Source organism: Trachinotus anak, unplaced genomic scaffold (genome assembly GCF_046630095.1).
Source record: "Trachinotus anak isolate AG129_WGS33_773 ecotype Australia unplaced genomic scaffold, CSIRO_AGI_Tana_v1 ptg000013l, whole genome shotgun sequence".
Lineage (NCBI taxonomy): Eukaryota > Metazoa > Chordata > Actinopteri > Carangiformes > Carangidae > Trachinotus > Trachinotus anak.
The window spans coordinates 17482036-17501309 of NW_027273864.1; the positions used below are offsets into that span (position 1 = coordinate 17482036).

General features: G+C 37.6%; 1 protein-coding gene across 8 annotated transcripts in view; it reads left to right on the top strand.

The window, feature by feature from the left end:
- Positions 1–1649: 1649 nt before the first annotated feature.
- cfap20dc (CFAP20 domain containing) overlaps positions 1650–19274 on the top strand; it is a 34075-nt gene continuing 16450 nt past the window's right edge. For 3 of the 8 annotated variants that reach the window (XM_071494637.1, XM_071494644.1, XM_071494643.1), the window contains exons 1-14: positions 1650–1890; positions 2011–2100; positions 2690–2783; positions 2882–2954; positions 3443–3481; positions 3593–3707; positions 3798–3945; positions 5063–5209; positions 7455–7627; positions 7760–7868; positions 9498–9608; positions 9712–9846; positions 11313–11629; positions 18728–19108. In XM_071494637.1, coding sequence (XP_071350738.1) covers positions 1870–1890; positions 2011–2100; positions 2690–2783; positions 2882–2954; positions 3443–3481; positions 3593–3707; positions 3798–3945; positions 5063–5209; positions 7455–7627; positions 7760–7868; positions 9498–9608; positions 9712–9846; positions 11313–11629; positions 18728–19108 — 1953 coding nt within the window. In that variant the 5' untranslated portion in view covers positions 1650–1869. The remainder of the gene's footprint in view (positions 1891–2010; positions 2101–2689; positions 2784–2881; positions 2955–3442; positions 3482–3592; positions 3708–3797; positions 3946–5062; positions 5210–7454; positions 7628–7759; positions 7869–9497; positions 9609–9711; positions 9847–11312; positions 11630–18727; positions 19109–19274) is intronic. The other 5 variants (XM_071494639.1, XM_071494640.1, XM_071494641.1 and 2 more) reach the window with 5 other exon arrangements.

Below are 19274 nucleotides of genomic sequence, written 5' to 3' on the forward strand. Positions count from 1 at the left end.
TGAAGACAGATACTCGCAAAAATGTTAATAAGTAGTAAGCCATACAGTTGTACTTCCGGATGTAGTCTCCCTCAGTAGTTAATTAAAAAGACATCTTTTTGATCTCATAATAGCCCTGCTGCCAGGGTAAAAAAAGCAAGTGACAATGACACAATAATGGATTTTGCATTTCAAGAGAAGATACAACTTTAATACAGTTCTATTTTTAACTGCTCTGTTAAGCAACATATTTAGGTATATAAATTCTTCTTGGTAATATTAAAAACATCCTATCCCATGCTCCACAAAATCTATGGTTATTGTTACCGCCACAGAGGAGGCTGTGATTTCACCTCTGTTTATTTGTCAGCACAACTGCACAAAAAGAACTGAACTGATTTTCACTGAGCTTGGTAGGGGATGGGGTATGGGCAAGGAAAAAACCCATAAAATCTTGGAGCAGATCCACATCATTTACTATGAATTTGATTTATTTTTTTTTATCTGAAGCCTGGTGTATGTTGTCCGACATTGGCCTTGGCAGAGGTCTGCGCTCTCTGAGAGCCCTTCTAGTTTAGTATGTATTTATCATCTGTTTTGGCTTTCTTATCAGTGGACTAAAAATGAGAAAGAAGACATTTGCTGTCAAAATTTGGGACTGTTTATGGCAATTTAGGACTACTGCCCTGTCTGCTTGTTTAGACCAAAGCAACAGCCAATCCTTTCTGTGATTCTCTTCTCTCTTTGTTTTGACTGACAAATAAAGAGTTGGTGGCGAAAACTGGCAATATGCAATAAAATGGCTATTGGAAAAAATTGAACTGTGAAATAACAGAAGACTTTGGAAAATATTAAAATCAAAACTGCTGGAATGAAATAAAAATGACCTGAAATACACTCTGTTGTTGTGAAAAAAAAAAACAGAAAAACAAAACAAAACAAAAAAAAACCCATCTCATAAGATGCTGAATTTCATGGTTATATTATATATTTAGTCTGTATTTATGCATATCATTAATTATTAAATTTATGATGCAATTAACATTTCTTGACAATGGGCTTCATCAACTTTACATTATGATTCAGGGAAACCGAATTTCAGAACTGTGTTCAATTAAGGGAATTTCAGACACCACAACTCAAAGAATTAGCACAATTCATATAGTGGGGTCTAAAAGTGTGAGACCACTTTAGTTTTAGACTTTTGGACCCCAGTGTATGTATATGTGTGTATATACAGTATATTGTATTGCACAAAACAATACTGACTGTGCCACTAACACCTAACTCTGCATGCTGCAATGTAGAAGACACGGCAGATTTGCACCATACACATATTTACTTGTGCAACCCGTACAACTTCATTTAATATTCATATTTAACAGCTTTTTAAACCTATTCAGCCTTTCCAGGTACTGTTATTTTATTTATTGTCTATTTTTTATTGTCCTCTTGTAATATAAGGGCTTTGCAAAGAAACTAAAAAAAATAATTTTAATTGCATAGACTAATGTTCTGTGATATGACAATAAAACCTTTGAATTGTGCATCTTTGAATCTCGAATAACAGACAAATTTGTGATAGCCCCATGCTACTTGCTATGTTTCAGTAATTAATGGAGGACAAAGCACCTCAGCTTACGTTTAGGGTTTGGTCATCGGTTGCTGGGCAGCAGAGGTAGCGTCGCGTAACCATGGAGACAAACCCTGCGTTAGCTAACCAGCTAACCTGTGTCTTAGCCTCCATCTTACTGACTTACTTTTAAGCATAGGCTGTAAATTATAAAATGCGTTGCTTCTTCAGTGGGATAATTAACAGCCACCGTTTTTAATGTGGGTATATACACACACCTGTTTCCACCCCTTAATTTTCATGTGGCGTTACGTAAAATGTTCAGGAATAATTATCAGGTGAGTGTATTTCAATCCAGGTAGATGATCTATTCTGTAAAAGCCACGCTGTTTGTAAATAATATTTAGACTTAACATTAGCTACAGGCTCAGGATGACAACCAGGTCTGTTTCTTGCAGGGTGGAGCTGTGGTAGAGATCTTCAGCGGACAGGGAAAAGACCCTGTAGCAAAATGGAAACTCTGCGGTGGGCCGTCGGCCATATATAAGGTTAGTTTTCAGAGCTGCTAATTAGCTCATTCTCATTGTGATTAAGTGTGATTATTATTTTTTTTTGTTAAGCACATAATCAAATTTAACTAGCCTACATTTCTTGTAAGTGAAGCTAACACCCACAGGGCTTAGATAGACAGCAACAAATGTTATCTTATAAAGTCCAAATATCATGCACCTAATGAATACCAGAGAATGAATCAGTGCGTTAAAAGCTGAACACCAGGTTGAATGCTAAAGAAAAGCAGGTCTGTATCTTTACATTGTACAGCCATCATGGAAAGCTCCAGTACATCACATTTTATATTCCCACCTGTAATTTTGGAATATAGTGTCTCATGAGCCTGTCATTGCAAACTCAGAGAAAATGCAATCTTATGTTATCACTGAATTGCACTGTTAGAGAAGGGAGAAAGAAAGCTTGTTCTTTACACAGACTTCCCATCTTTAATTTTTCATATGTGCTCTCATAAAAACAAGCATTAGCAGTCAATTAGAGCAGTCACATCGCAGGCACACAATAGTGGTCACACTCAGCAAGGACGTAGACCTAGCAAGGCCTCCTCTGTATTATTTCTTCCCCCAGGAGTACAATAAAGAAGTCAAAGGATTTGTTTACTGCCTGGAGGGAAGCAGCCCGACAGTCAAGATGCAAATGCCAGAGAGTGGGAAAATGTCTCGTAAGTCACTACCATACTAGCACTCATTTAATAAGTTTGTTTTGCTTATTTCCACTTGTTAAAAGTAATTCACTTCTTTTCCTACTGTTTCTTCTTAGTTGGGCTTCTGCAAAGATTCTTGGTCCTTCAAGTGAATATTCCTCAGTGCAAAGATTTTTCTGTTGAGCTGGTGTAAGTGCTGTCAGTTTTTTTTTTTTTTTTAAAAACACACACTTTTGTAATCCTTATACATGTCAGCTAACCTTGAGCAACATTTTTGTGGGAGTGTGCACTCTCAATCTTAAACTTTGTGGCTGATGAAGTAAAGCCTTAGAAGATCTTTAATGGGGTAAGTTCGAACTTTATCACAGGAGTGTTCCAGAGAAAATGTAATATTTTGATGTAAAGCAAAATACAGAACACAGTTAACACAATCAATCAATTCAGCAAGTGTTTATTGTGCTTAAAACTCTCATTTTGTGAGTTAACTTCATGGTAAAATTGAAATTAATGCAAGTGCATGTTGTGGTATACAACACAGGTGCTGCTGTTTTTTTGTTAAGTTGTGGTGGCCATATATAAAACCAAAGACAGACATACTATCAAAAGTTGAAATAATTTCTTGCTTACTGTTATCATTGTAGAAAATGATAACATTGCCATTGTTCTTCTTCCATTAGATGTTCTCATGACAGCAGATTCCACAGCACTAGATCAAGGTGAAAACACCTTTAAGAGGTTACCTTAGCTTGTGCCTTTCTCTGGTCAGGAATTCTTTGCATCACCATTGTGTATGTGTCATGTTCTGGTCTGTTGTTTGTTATTCACAGGATAACCGATTCAGAGCACCTGAAAAGAAGACTTCACTTATCAACAGTGCATAAAGAGTTGTCCGCCACACTTTTACATGCAAAGATACCATTTGTTGGATTAAAACGAAATATTGTGAGTATCTAACTTATCCTTCTTTTAGAATTTTTAGATTTTTCTTATGATCCTTTTAACTACAAAATCATATTGTTTCTAATGTCTTAGTGGTCTACTTTGTGCCTCGACCTTGTATCCTTCACTGCTGAACTGTTCAAAGGATTTTTAACACTGGATGGCATCACTTTGTTTGCTACCTGCAAAGTCCGCAGAATCTTCACCATGAAAACAGAGCCTACAAGAATGTCGGATGATGGTAATGTACTTGGTCACACCTAAATGATTCATTCAAACAGTTTTATCTGCTTCTCGTAAAGTCACCTCCATCAGTATTATTATAATTATAATTGAAGGTATATAGCTAAGCAGTTGTCATTGAGGCAAGCCAATGGTCTTTACTTTGAATAGATTTGTGAGTTTATATGAAATAGTGTGTGGAGAGAGACAGACAGTTGGCTGAGAGCTCAGTGGTGTTTTTATGTCTCCACGCCAGCGACAGCCAGGACATTATGTTTTCAGGTTGTCCTTCTGTCCTTCTGTCTGTCCCGTTCCTGTGAACACGATATGTCAGTAATGCCTTGAGGGAATTTCTTCAAATTTGGAGCAAGCATTAACTTGGACTCAAGGATGAACTGATGAGATTTTGGTGGTCAAAGGGCAGGGTCATTGTGACACAGTTTTGGCCTCTTGAATGTGATATCTTAAGACTGGCTGGAGGGAATTTCTTCAGATTGGCACAAACATTCACTAGGACTCAAAGATGAACTGAATATATTTCGGTGGGAAAAGGTCAAACCTCAAGGTCAAGGTGACCTCTTGTGAATGCGATAAATGAGGACTGTCCAGAGGGAATTTCATCATATCTGAGACAAGCGTTCACTTGGACTCAAGGATGAACCAATTAGAATTTGGTGGTCGAAGGTCGAGGTCACTATGACCTCACAAGGCAGGTTTTTTTCCATAACTCACAAATTCATTTTTATCCAAGTGGGCAGAGGTCAACTTCACTGTGACATCATAATGTTCTGCAAAACCCACCTCTGCCCATTATTCAATGCTGTAACTCAAGCAGTGGAGATTGTGTCCATATTTCCTGCAACTTGGCTGGTTTGTTAGAGGCACACAACCATGAGGCAGTTATTCTAGTTTGACTCTGATTTAACTCTGATTGACCTCAGCAGTGCCAACAGCCGCATGCAGTGCTTGTTACTCTGTGCACACCTACTCTACCTGTCAGTAAAGGCAGTTCTCTTTTTGTATTTGTTAGCCGATCAAAGTGTTACCATTGTTATGTGATTTCATGACATGATAATCTGTTTTTTGGTTAATTCTATCATTATGATTAATCTGAGATTGTGCTCATTTTAATCTAGATATGTTTCTCAGTGGAGCTGGTCTCACAGATTTGATCCCCCGCAGCTGCCAGTTCCCACCAGATGTAAACCATGTAACTCAGATGTTGAACATGGAGAATGTGCAGAAGGCAGAGATGAGGACTGGCCTTCTAAACTCTGACTGTGGTAGGTAAAGTAAAATCAAATGATTCTGAATTGATCAATAAACAAATGAAAAAACAGCAGGTGCAATGCATTTCAGGTTACACAGGAACATTTTACTTTAGGTAACAAAGCAAACAACTTACATTATATGGCCTAAAGTGGACCCCAGGTTACACACACTTGTGCTCTTTTGGTAGGGAACTGTTTTTCATGGTTTGTGCTAGGTCCCTCATTTCACTTGAGGGAAATCTTATTTCTATGTACACTGATATTTTAGACAATAGTGTGCTTCAGTTCTGTGGTAACTGTTTGGGCAAGGCCCTTTCCTGTTTTAAAATGACAAAGCCCCAATGCACAAAGCAAGGTCTGTAAAGAAACAGCCTGCACAGAGCCCTGACCTTAACCCCAAAAAAACACATTCAGGAGGAACTGAAATCCAGCCAGGCCTCAACATCAGCTCACTAATGCTCCAGTGGCTGAATGGGAGCAAATCCCTTTGCCCTTTTCCTTTCCTTAAATCCAGAATCTCATGGAAAGCATTCCCAGTAGAGTAGAGGCTGTCATTGCACCATAATAATGCATGGTTTTGGAATAGTGTACATATAGATATACATTTATTCATAGAATGTGTTCTTCTGGGAGTACGTTTTTTACAGGAATTCTGAAGGCAGGAATTTATACATTTACAGTACAAGTATCAGCCTCAATTCAGCCATGATGCAGTACATAGAAGGATACAGAAAGACATCATTGTGCAGATATGGCTGTACGTAGAATTGTTTTCTCTTAAGAGATTCTGATGATAATCGATTTGTTTTCCCCGTATGAAATTCTTGCAGTCTTCATTTTTCTGTTCATTTGCGCCTCACCTGTACTTAGAGAGCTGCAATTATTTCCTCATATAAAAAGATATGCACCAGTAATCCAGTTCCGCCGCCTCTGTGGCCTTTTTATCAGTGCTTATTTATTTGTTCTGACAGCTGTCTAAGTCATGTTGAGTCAACCGGCAATGCCCATAGAAGAGAGCAGTAACCACAAGCAAAAATATCTTTTCATAATTAGCATCTGCATTATTAGCATAACATTCCTAATCATAATTAAAACGATTGCTATTAAAGTAGGCATCCAGTTTAACTGTGACGAAAGTTGCGCAGTGGGTATTGTTGCTTCACTACCCAATCTGTCAGAAACTGTTAAAAGTAAGTTACGGTAGTTTTTGTCATGCAACAACAAACATACCTCAATACACCAAAGACATTCTGTTATTCTCAAGGTCAATACATTTTCACAGATCAAAATCTCTGCTCAAAATATTTTTTCAGTTTTGTATTATCATTCTTTGTTCAATTTGCTTTTTGTTTGTTGGTTTTGTGTGTTTTGTGGACTGGAATTGTGTGCTCTCTGCTCTGAGGAGGATCAGACAGAAAGTGTGTTTTGCTGTTAGCACCAGTGGGGTTGTCCTAATGAGCCCTGGCACAAATAAAGCAGGGTCAGGTCATAGCTGTGTCACGACTCCCACTGCAGCCCATTATTTTCACATGATGATATATAAATACATTGACAGATTAAAGAAAAACATCAATTCAATCAGCTCTGCAGCACAGTCTAATTTATATGCAACCATTTGTTTTCTTTGTGCGTGAACTGCATGTTTTAAACAATAACAACTAACTCAGGGTAGTACTGTCTGCTGCAACTTACAGAAACATGTAAAACATTAACACTGAATCGAGACATGGACTTGACTCTTGTGCTTGTGCTTGAGATAAACAAAGATTTATAGTTGTGTAGACTGGTTATGTTGCCAATATAGTGTATCACAACTCAAAAACATACTGCAGTGCATAATGTAAAAAGCCACATTTTTTAAGTATTCTGTTCAGAGTAAAAAAAAAAAAAGACTTTGAAAGGGCTTTGTGGCTAGTATGAAGGCAGCTTGTCAGTGATCTTAAAAATGCTCGTCTGAGCCCTTCACACTGAACTGGCTTCATGCTTGCATTTTTCATCTAAGTGAATTGTGTGGATTCTGTAAATCTAAAGCCTAACCTCTGGAAGTTACAGTGAGTAGTTGATCATTAGTATGACTAACTAGTAGGACTAACAATTAAGGAAATTGCTTAAAATTTCCACCTCTTCTTTCCATACAGTTGAAGTTCAAGGATTTGTGATATTGGACCTTAAATCAAGCATAGTCATAGTCAAAGAAAATCTTATCCAAATAACAGAGATCAATAAGAGTCAATAATTAATGGGAATTTCCTTGCAGTTCCTGATCAGTCCGGCACTGCCAGATCAACCAGTTACCAACAAACCAGGCCCCAGGGTGTTTTACAGACAGCCTCAGGCTCCAGGGCTTCAGGACTACCTCCTCAAACCACAAGAAAAAGCAGTGCTGCCTCAGACGGACAGCATAGAAATGTACCCTTTATCTCAAATACGGTAATTGCATGAATTCCACAGTAACATATATCTCGCTAATTGATTTGGACCATCATGTCATAAATCACTGTAAGCACAAAGTAGAATATGTTGTCTTTGAATTTGCTTGTCTTCTTTTGCTGTTTCCTCCAGGGATCCCCCTTCAGTAGAAGGAACCAAAAAGTTTCCGCAGAAAGTCAGAGCATTGCCAAACTTAGTGAGAATTTATCACATGGAGAACCTTCCCTCACTGTTCATGGGGGTAAATTTGATAAAGACTTCACAGTGTTGTTTTATCTTTTCTACATTCTTTCTCCACCTAAACATGCCCTGATCGCCCTCCCATCACTTTTTATCACTCTTTTGTTTATTTTCTACTCATAGGAGTTTGAATTCACTGATAAATGGCTGTATCAGAAAATTTACCAAAGCTAGATATTAACAGTGTATTTTATAGAATTTACTGTAAATATCTGGGTCCAAATTGTTATTTGGTGGTGCATGGGTTTGCTGTGCAAGTCATCTTCTGTTTATCTGGACGAATATGGTATCTGCTACTCATCCTGGACCCCAGTGAAAAGCAGCTACCATGGAAGCAGCTAATGGTAAAGGAAAGTAAGAAAGAGAGAAACTGTTTTATTCATAATCTAAGTTGTAATGTGGACCCAGAAGCAGGATGCAGAGGCAGGGCAACTATGGTCTTTTTTTCAAAAACAGTGTCAGTAATAGGTAAGCAATCAGTAGAGGCAAATAAATCCAAAAATAGAGCTGGCAGGGAAGCATACAGTATATGAGGCAATTTGACAAAGAGAGTAAGTTTGTGGTTGAGTATATGTACTAACTAACTGATAGGTTGGAATAGAGTGCAGAAAATGTGAACCTGACTAAAAAAAGAAGCCGAACCCAGGAAAAATATATAGGTGATGAGTTGTTGGAAAAAAGCTACACTTGGGTCCAGTGGATAGAAAATATTACATTGAACATTACAATTTTTTATTTGGAAATACCAGTGCCTTCTTTCTGTTCTCACCTTTTTGCATAAGTGTTTAGCAGCAACTTTTGTCATTTGCCAACAAGGCAAATGTATGTAGTATGTGTATATAGTATAGTATGTATGGGTTTCTACAGTTATTTCACTTTGGTCTTGTTGGTATGAAGAGAAAATTCCATTAACTGATCAAAATTTCATTAACTGATCAGATGACATGAAATATGTTTGCTGAACTTGAATGGTACTATGGAAAATGTGTTTTTATGAGTGTTTCACCATACCACACCATAGACACTGATATAATAACAACATAAATAAAATCTAAATAACAATCCTAAAAGAAATTTATTTTATTTTCAATCACAGCAATGACATCAATTAAAAAGTAATACATGTTTTCAGCATTCATTTTTTACAGATGAAAATCACTCAGCTTCTTTTTTCTGACGTGTATATATGTAATGTGCACCTATGCAGTTGAGGCTAATAGCTGTGTGGCTGCCCACTGTAAAAAAACAGACTTGGCCTTAGGAATGCACACAATTATTCTTCTAAGTACTGTGAATCAGTAAAAGCTTTACAAAAGAACCAACAAACGAACCAACTCTTACAGTATGTTCTCCCAACCAATTAATAACAGCTTTTACAGTTTGTCATACACCATCATTTGAGCATGACTGAATGCAAAAATGGAGGATTAAAATTCCTTAATTCAGTTGAACATAATGTAGCTGGATCTATTCCCTCTGCACTGAATGAATAAGAAGCTCAGTTACTGAAATGCCTTCATTAATAGGGATTTTCATGGTGCATAATCAGTTCAAGGATATGCTTCTGGCAAGCTTTAGTAACATTGTTGTGTGACTGTTTTGTTTAATAAAGCTTTTCTAATGTTGCAAGTCCTCTATGTAGGGACACCTGGCAGGTTACAGCCCCATCCACCAGCAGACAAGCAGGGATCAAGGAAGATACAGGTCTTCAGTGCTGGGAAAGAGAGGCTAGCATCTTCAGGTAAACTGCATATTGTACTCTGTGTCTATGCTAGGATATAATGTTAGGTACACTGAATGTATAATGGTTTGGTTATGTTAAGGTGTTAAGTTCTTATTAACAGCCAATTCAGATGCTGTGCCTGGTCACCACAGACAGAGGAGTAAAACCAGGGAGAAGTGCACTCCTCCATCCAGTAGGCAAGAGGGCAGGCAGCAACCTGTGATCCTAACAGAAAAGACAAAGCACCTAACAGCAGGTGAGGCTCACATCTGCTGTGAATGGCAAGGGTTCAAGGCAGCAGGAAGCAGCAGCAGGAGGACAGGTATACTGAGTGATGGTTAGGAAAGCGTAAAAAGACAGCAAGTGATGGGAGCACAAGACAAAAGAGAATAATATCCATGTTGAGTGATATTCATGTCTACTTTGCATGTTACAATTTTACCAAGTAGCTCCTTACCACTTGAGAAAAATACCTATTCCTACTCTTAATTCGTAAATTAGATCACTTGAAAATATTGCATGAATTTTAATTAGCCTCATTCTGTGCTGCATACACCATAGTGTTTGTTCCCTTTTTTTTTCATTTTGCATAACCCACGTCAAGGCCATTCGTAGGATTTTTGTTAAAGTACCCCCTACTCCAACCCACACACTCTCCCCCCACCCACAGACACACACACATACACACACGCACACCTACCCGCATTGTGCTCACAAAATGAGTGCATGTGCTTGGAAAGCTCATTTATGGATGTTTCTCCACAGCAGTAAGCTCCTTTGCTGCCGCCCTGCCCACAGACGGAAAGTAGTTAGTTCATTAATGGTAATGTGGCACATTAAATAAAAGTCAGAGGGACATCTCCTGGGCCCAGGGTTTGCCACACAGTGGGCAATTAGAGAAAGTGATTATACTGTCAAGAGGTTCAAATGTGCTCACTCATTCAGATAGAGGTGGTTCTTTCTTTGAGCTCAGACCTATCATGGACTTTAATGATTCAGTTTGTCTTGCGTGCACACCTGAATGTATGTAACTTTCATTTAAGCTTGAAAAAGCTTTTACCCCCTTGGATATATATTCGGGAACATACTAGTGTCAGATAACGCTGCTGTAAAATGGATTTTTTTTCTGTGAACCAAAACAGAAAACCAAAATGACAGCAATATTTCCTTGAAAATAGACCTCTAAGCCAGTTATATTTTTAAGCATGTTTGGACTTAGCTGCCACTTCATGAGTGACAATTTAGCAGTAAACTGGTGTTCTTAGTAGTGATTATGTTGTTTATATTGTTATATTCTCATTAAGGTATCAGCCTAGCAGGGCTATTAACTGAACCTACAGAAATGTCAGCGCAAGAGAAATTAATGTTCAGTTTTGGCAAGCAGTGGAATTCATTACAATCTTGCACATTGTTGTTATGAATTTTTATGTGCATATAATCAAATGAACTTAGAATGACATCAGCCACATTATGAAAACATTAAAAAGGGATTTATTACTCCCTGTAATTAAACGCCTGTAATTATTCCATACTCTGAATTTGTGGCCAAGTCCTCCATGTATTCTGAGGGACTTATTCAAGTATTATAGAATATGTACATCCATAGCCCTCCTTTATTTTATGACACTGATATGCATCCATATCTTTTTCAAAGAGAGAATATACTCCTGCTTAGGTTAAAACTGTCTTGCTTTTGTCTTGTGTTACAACCTTTTATTTTAGATGAGGTCAGTGCCGCAAAGGAAAGTTCCAGAGCTGCTCTCAACCCTGCAGAGTCTCTCCCCTGCTCGATCCGTCCAGGTTTGTCTTCTGACCTGCAGGTCTGGAGCAGCTGGGAGAGTAATGAGGGGTCCGAGCCCCAACTCACTCTGCAAGAGGAGGTGTTCATTTTCTCATCCCAGCCTCACTCACCCAAACGAGGGCAAGGCCAGGGTGACCAGGAGAAGATGGAGATGGGAGATGACCAGGTTCAGAGCAAGAGTGGGAGGCGGTGTGAGGCTCAGCCTGAGGATGACTTTATCGGCAGTGAAAGTGATGAGGTATGTTTGCTCTGGAGGAGAGACACAAGTACACTGTACTTTGAATGCACACACATTTGAAGTGCATCTTATGTTGACCTGACACTTAATGACTTGACTTAGATCAATCAGAAATTAGAATTTGTATTTTAGAGTGCAGTGTTTCATATTGCACATTTCACAGTATACTTTGACTTCACAGGTCAGTAGGGTTGTATATCATCAGATCATTTATTAATGGTTCTGAGACTTGTAATAAAGAAAAGTATTTTTCTTTATGCTGAGCAGGGAAATAAAACTGTTGAACTAAGAGTACAAAGATGACTGTCTTCAAAGAAATGCTAATTGCTTTTACTTATTTAACACGTTATAATAAGTTTGATAATTCAGACTTAAGAGCCTCATTTGGTTGCGCTGCTGATTAGTTTAGCTTTAATACAATTTTTTTGGCATTCAAATGATATATGCTGTGTTCCCCATGTTAAAGACAAAATCCATCTATAGTGTATTTTTTTACTTATATCTGCATGATGTGGATAAGGTACCAAACATCGAAAATGTGTTAGATCTTGTATAATGGTGTCAAGCAAGAGAAAATCCTTTCTAAAACAATAGCAGTGAATGTCAGCTTTTAGTAGCAGTACCTTCTTTTGTGCCTGCCTCTCTCAAGACTCACCATTTTCCATTGCCATTGTGCATGTGCAGGCATGCATGTATATAACGTAAACCAGGGAAATCTGGTTAGAAAAACAGTATAAAAAAAACGTTTGTTTGAAAGATTCTTTTTATGGTGACCTTTGTAAACTGCAGGTATTGTCCTTGTCACCTGCAAAGCTCTATCCAGAGTTGACATTTTTCTGTAGATTTTGAATTTCTTGCTGGTCTGGAGAATAATTTTATATTTACATTCACCTCTTTTTAAAGTGCATAACCTTCTCAATTTCCTTGGCTGTCATTTTACATTGTTTACAAGCCAAAAAGAGAATATTATTAGCTTATTATCAGCGCTGGACTGCTCCCCAAAACAAACATGAGGCAGAGACCAATACAAGTAGTTGCTGTTGGCAAGGTGGGGAGAAATCACACAACACATTCACGTGTGCTCATACAGACACACACACACACAAAGGATGATTTCAAAAGTTGCCCTAATAATGAGTCTATCAAAATACTTTCAAAAATAACAAGCACCCATCCACCATAACAAAGCTTTTTTCTGGGCTTTGACCAGTAGAATATAATGTGCTGCATGTTTTCTTTCTTTCTCCTTTTTTTTTTTTTTTAAAAGAAAAAGACCTACTGTGCCCTGCTGTCAGTAATAGGACAATGCTTCTGAACAATGAACTGTGTGATTGAAAAACTATAATCGTTAACCATTGGCATTTCTATTACTTGTTTCAACTGAGTACTTGTTCTGTTGGCATTAATATTGCTATGCCTGTAGTTACATAGCTTATAGTTAGTTAATTTCTTTTTCTACCGTCATATGTAAAAAGCGCTAATGTAGCTTTTTGGAGAATGTCCACTGGCGCTTTAGGAAATTAACTGATAGCAACTACATTAAACAGCCGAGGTGATAGAAATGCATGCACAATAAATTAAATTATAGCACTTCACAATGAAATAGCACTGAAAGTGTGTCTGAGGGGGGTGTTTAAATGAGCACCTCTTCAAATTAACACATTAAAATCAGCTGCCATCACTCTGTATGAACTAGGGTTAGAGGGTGAAAAAGTAGTGTGTCATTTCATTCTGTGAGAGCAGAGTAAGTAATTTGATGCACTGTATTTTGACACAAATAGCACAAAGAAGGGCATTTTTATGTTTTCTGGCTTCCCACCTACAACCATTCAATGAGATGGTCATTTTGAAAATGATTATTCTTCACAGGGGAAAAGAGAGAGAGTCACACTTGTTTGTAATATCCAAAGAAAACACAGTTTTATGAAAGGACACAATGGCTATTCCCTCAGGTATCCAAAAAGATCATATATTGGATAACCACAACTTTTTCAACCATAAAGTACACTCCAACAGGCTGGAGTACGGTGAAATGTTTTTCTGTGATAGATTTTTATGATGGCTGATGGAACAAGGCAAAGTGTGGTGGAGCACAAAACTGCAAACTGCATATTGCCACATATGTTGAAAACACACTGTACTGCAGGACAGCTGGAGTTATTGTAACAAAATCTTCCTATAGGGCAGAAATGAAAGCCATCAGCTGTGAAAGTTCATTTAAATTATGAGCTTTTCTAATTGAACCACAAATTTTCTTTCAAAGATTCACTCTGGTTTTAATCACTGGTGCTGAGTTATGCTTCCTCACTAAAACAGGTTGCTAATGCTGTCCCACTGGCCACACTTAAACCACAGCCTCCATTCTATTGTCATCAGGAGAATCACATACCTGGTTTGAATTAAATAACATTTCAGTGTTCAGAATACACTGACATTACCGAGCAGTACCAGTAAGTCTGATAACCAGCTGTGGATGGGGTACGGGAGGATTTCGTTGAAGGGATTTAAAGGACATAATTTTTGTTGACATCAGGATAATTGTTAATATACAGTTCTAAAAGGATGTGTTTCCTCAGTAAAGGATTTGTGGCAGGGAAGCATTCATCAGTTTAGGAATGTAGATGTTTGGTTCCTGCTGAAAATACCAATTAACAACCAATACACACAAATATAATGACAAAGATTCAATATGTTAACAGATAAGGGCATTTTGTTTCTCAATTTTCATGTAACACATTTGATGAGTTACCATTTAAACATCAGTAAGCTGTGGTGGCTCATGTTGAACCTATGTTAAGCCATTTATATGGCTTGCAACCTGTAATGTTGTTTTGTGTGACCACTTGATGTCTGTGTTGACGCAATGCTGAATAGGAAATCTGCTGTAACACAATTTCAAAAGTCAGGTGTATAGCATATTATGTTTTTTTTAATTACTGTAAGAAAGAAATAACAAAAACAAAAGAAGAAATTAAGTATTTATATTTATTATTTATATATCATTCTATTACATTGGTATATGTTTACATATATTCAAGCATTTGACTATATGCAGCATGTATAATGATGTCATGGAATAATCAGATTCAGACTAACTATCCATCTTTGCAAACAGGCTGCATACCTTTCAATTTCCCAAGCAACAGATATTCAAATTGTAAGTTGAAGGGACAAATCAGTAAGATATACAGGTTATCTTCCTTAAGCACAGAAGTGCTGGGTGTAGAGGACATTTTCCTGCATTATTCATGCAGGTAATACATGGAAGAAACGAAAAATCTCATTTTGGATTTAGAAAACCACCAAGCATTACAGATTGAAAAAGAGTGAAAGTTGAGGTTCTACCGCTCTGTAGAGCATATATGTGAAAATAGGAATTAAAATGATTTTTGGTGTTAAATGTCATCCCTCAGAAAAGCTTGTGTACACGTCCCAAAAATAGGCCTGTGTCTGACTAAAAAACATTGCAACTGCATTTGAAGTCTAAGAGTCCAAAAGCACCACTAGTCCAAAGTGGTTTAAACAGACCGACTGATCGACTTCATAGAACCCCAGGAACCCCCGCAGGAATAATAACTGAGAGATGCAACATGCTGGATTTCAAAGGCTATGGATGCCAGATTTCCTTATAAAATAAAATAGATTTATGTATAAAGTGGATCACATACAAAACAGGTTGTAAGACATTTTTTAACATTTTGCATTTGACCTAATCTTTGCAGTGCTATAAGCCTTGTAGCCTTGTAACCCACCATATTCTACCACCCTGGCTATAGTAATAAACCAGACTGTGGTTAGTTGGCATCTGACGAAAGTTGGCCTGATTTTGATTTTCATTCATTTATGGCAGGTTGCTCAATTCTCAACTTGGAGCAATATCATCTTTCAAGGTATTGCATCAGGTTCATGCAATTCTTTTGAGCTTACGTTTGTTCTTAAACATAGAGAAATATTAAAAGCAAAACAAAGCAATGAACTTTCAGTGTATGAATTATTTTGAAATGTATGAGATACAATGGACCAAGGTAAAATTAGTCATATATTCAGGGAAATACTGTTATTTTAATGCAATGATAACTGTGCAGTGGAACAGAAAACTGCATCCATCCCACTCAAACAACATGTTCTCTACACACAGGCAAGCTCACACACATATACACACATACTGCAAACCCACATGCTCACAGCCACACCAATAGAAGGCCTTTCATAATAAATAATAAATGTAGTTCATTGTTTATTCACTGATACTTATGAAAATGATAAAGCATAGAAAGAAAAGCAAAAACAAATAACATATGGAGCAGGTGAGATAAAATCCTCAAGGGGCTTATGATAACCTTTCAACCCAAAACAAAGCTCAGAGATGAAGAAAACACCTCAAAATGAGCCAGCAAAGGAATGAAATAGAGAGCAATGGAGAGCGTTGCAGTACTTAGGAAAGCTTCAAGTTGTTAGATTCTGTGTCTATTTTATAAATGTAATGTATGTCGATATGCTGGCAATCTGTGTGTGAGTATTCTACAGTTGTGCTCCTCATGTATTTCATTAAGAACAAGTTTAGAAACTAGGAAGATGCATCTTATTACAGTATCTCAATTTCACAATACACTTGAATGTGATATATCTTTGGCAAGATGAGATATATAATCAAGTGATTAATACTGGTTATCTCAATTTCCGCTTTTTAACATAATTGTTTAGATAGTGCAGAGAAACAGTATTAAAGAAATATTCCACCACAGACCTAAAGTGGCAAGAAAAAGTATGTGAACCCTTTGGAATTATCTGGTTTACTGCATTAACTTATGGCCCATTTGAACGTCTCAAAAATACGTTCTCGGAGCACTTTTCATTTTAATGATAACAATGTAACATTCAGGATTGAGCTCAAAGCAGGGGAAACATCATACGGTGGCAAAGTGGTCCAGCTGGTGACAACATAAACATTCCTATCATTGGCTTATCACAGTGATAGGCATTAATACGAGAGGGGAAAAAAACTTCCTAATGTTTTTAAGATATTTTTGTTTTAAAACATTTAAAAACATTATTATTGTTATTATTTGACTGTTTGAAGTCATTCTGTAGTAGGTGTAATTTTCCTCCTCAGCTTCTGCTGAGCTTCAGCGGGTGGACAGCCACCCTGACATTATCCTGTAAGATACCTTGATAGACATGGAAATTTTATTTTCCCCTCTATGATGTTGAGCTGTCCAGGCCCAGAGGCAGCAAAACAGCCCCAAATCAAGATGCTCCTTTCACCCTATTTCACCTTCCTGATAATCTTTTCATGTTGGTGTGCAGTGCAATTTATACACCATACATAGTGCTACGCCTTCTTCCTAGTCCCAGTCCGGTTTTTTTCAACAATGCATTCTTAGTTTCATCAGTCCATAAAACATTTTCCCAGTAGCATTTTGTATTGTCTAGGTGCTCTTTGGCAAACTTCAGGCCTGCAGTGATGTTTTATTCCTGCCATCGTAGACTTGTGAACACAGATGTTAAGCAGTTCCAATAATTCCTTTTAAGCCTTTAGCTGTTACTCTGAGGTTCTTTGTTACATTACCGAGCATCTGCATTGTGCCTTCAGAGTAGCCACAGAACTATACTATAATCTCTATTTATAGACAATACTGTGGACTGATGAACTCTAATTTTCTTACAAATTAATTCTAACCATTTTCAGCTTTATGCTAATCGAAAATTCTTGATCTTAAATCATTTGAGATCTCTTTGTTCACATCAGTGGATTCTTCTTGTGAATTGCAAACTCAAAATCTTTTGGGTTTTTCTAGAGCAGGGGCCATTTCATTGACTGGATTCCAGGTTTGATAACTTCTGACTCCAGTCAGCTTTCATTGATGTCATTTGCTGAGGGGTTCACATACTTTTTCTGACCTACACTCTGAATGTTTCAGTGATGTTTTCAGTATGGGCAAGAACAATACCATAATCTGTGTGTTATTAGTTAAAATAGATTGTGTTAAGTCATAATTGTAACTTAAATGCAGATCTGACCATATTTTCAGGTAAATCTATATATAAATTCAGATAAATCCAAAGGGTTCACTTACTTTTTCTTGGCACTGTATGTTTTGAATATAAAACATTCACCCACCCGTACACTTGAATATTACAGCTGAAAACTTTGTAGCTTGCTCCTTTGTGGACAACTGCAGTTTTGATTCCCAAACAGTCCCAAAGGATTCCAGCTATGACCCAGTTTCATGGTGAGAGTAGAAGTATCAATATGTCCACGTAAACTTTCCATCACCTCTTCAGCATTATCACTTCTGCTCTGTCCACACATAGTGTATGCATGATATGTTCCAGTTGCTTAATACACAGCTTAGGCAGTTTCTTGTTAGCTGTTTACATCTACACTCACTGCACTTGCTTATATTGGTGTGTGCTTCTAAGGATGGTCAACTGGTTTGCATGTTTTGTTGTGCGACAGAAGTGGTTTTTGCTGCAGGAGTATTTTTTTTTAAGTTTCTGTGGGTGTTTTGATACTTTTTTTTTTCTTCAGAGTGAAACTGGGTCACAATTGGAATCCATTGTTGCTGTTGTGAATCCAGCTGGTGTCCTCAGTAAAAGAGCAAACTTTTTAGAACCACACATCTTTCAAGCCTACAGGGGTGACTGTTTAATATTCAACATTTTTCAGTGGAGTAGTCCTTTAATATTGAAAGGAACCATGTACTGTGTCTGTACGTGCAGTGCGTTATGTAACCTGATTGGTAGGCACCAAATTTTGAACTACATTACTGAGTGTTAACTTTGAATCTGAATGTTGGAAAGATTAGCAGACTCAAAAGGAACGTTATTAGCCTTTTTAAACGTGAGGTTAATTTAAAAATGAGCCACCAACACCTACTCAATCCCAGTGACTGTTTGCCATCTCATTATTATGTTTGATTAAGCACACATCAATCTAAAGGGCAGAGGATACCATTTAAGTTGTTCAGCTAACAGAAACACTAGAAACAATTGCCCATACAGTATATTCTTATGTCATCACTACTTATCCCTTCTTTTTGTTTTAGAAACATTCAAAAGCAATTGTTGTTCACTTAGTACTTGTCTGTCTTTCAGGATAAGAGCTACACCACGTTCCAGCAACAAAGAAGTAGTGTTGAGCCCAACCCTGCTACTCCCAGAACTCCTGATCGGATGATGAATGTACATGTTAAAATCCATCCTAAATCTCATATGATGGACCAAACATCACCAAAAGAGTTCAGTCCAGCCACCACTAATACTCATACTCAGTTTCCATCCAGCGGAAGAGCTGAACTAGTTGGGATGGTCCCCACACGCTGCCTCTCACCCAGTGTGACAATGAGCAGACAGGAAAACAAGTGTGGCCCACGTGGATCAGAGGTAGTGAACCAGGTTGTGGATGGGAACAGCAGTGTAACAATTTCTAGGAGATTCCTGCACGAAGTCAAATTGGCTGAATCCCTACAGCACAAGGTAATGCTTACAATTTTAACAACCAACAGTGCTCATCAAGAGTGCTATTTTTTATGACAGAGACAAGCATATAAATCACTGTTATTTTGAATTTCTACCTCATAATTAACTGAATAGCTGTCCATTGGCCAACAACCCTAATTGTCTTCACTGTGAGATGTCCATG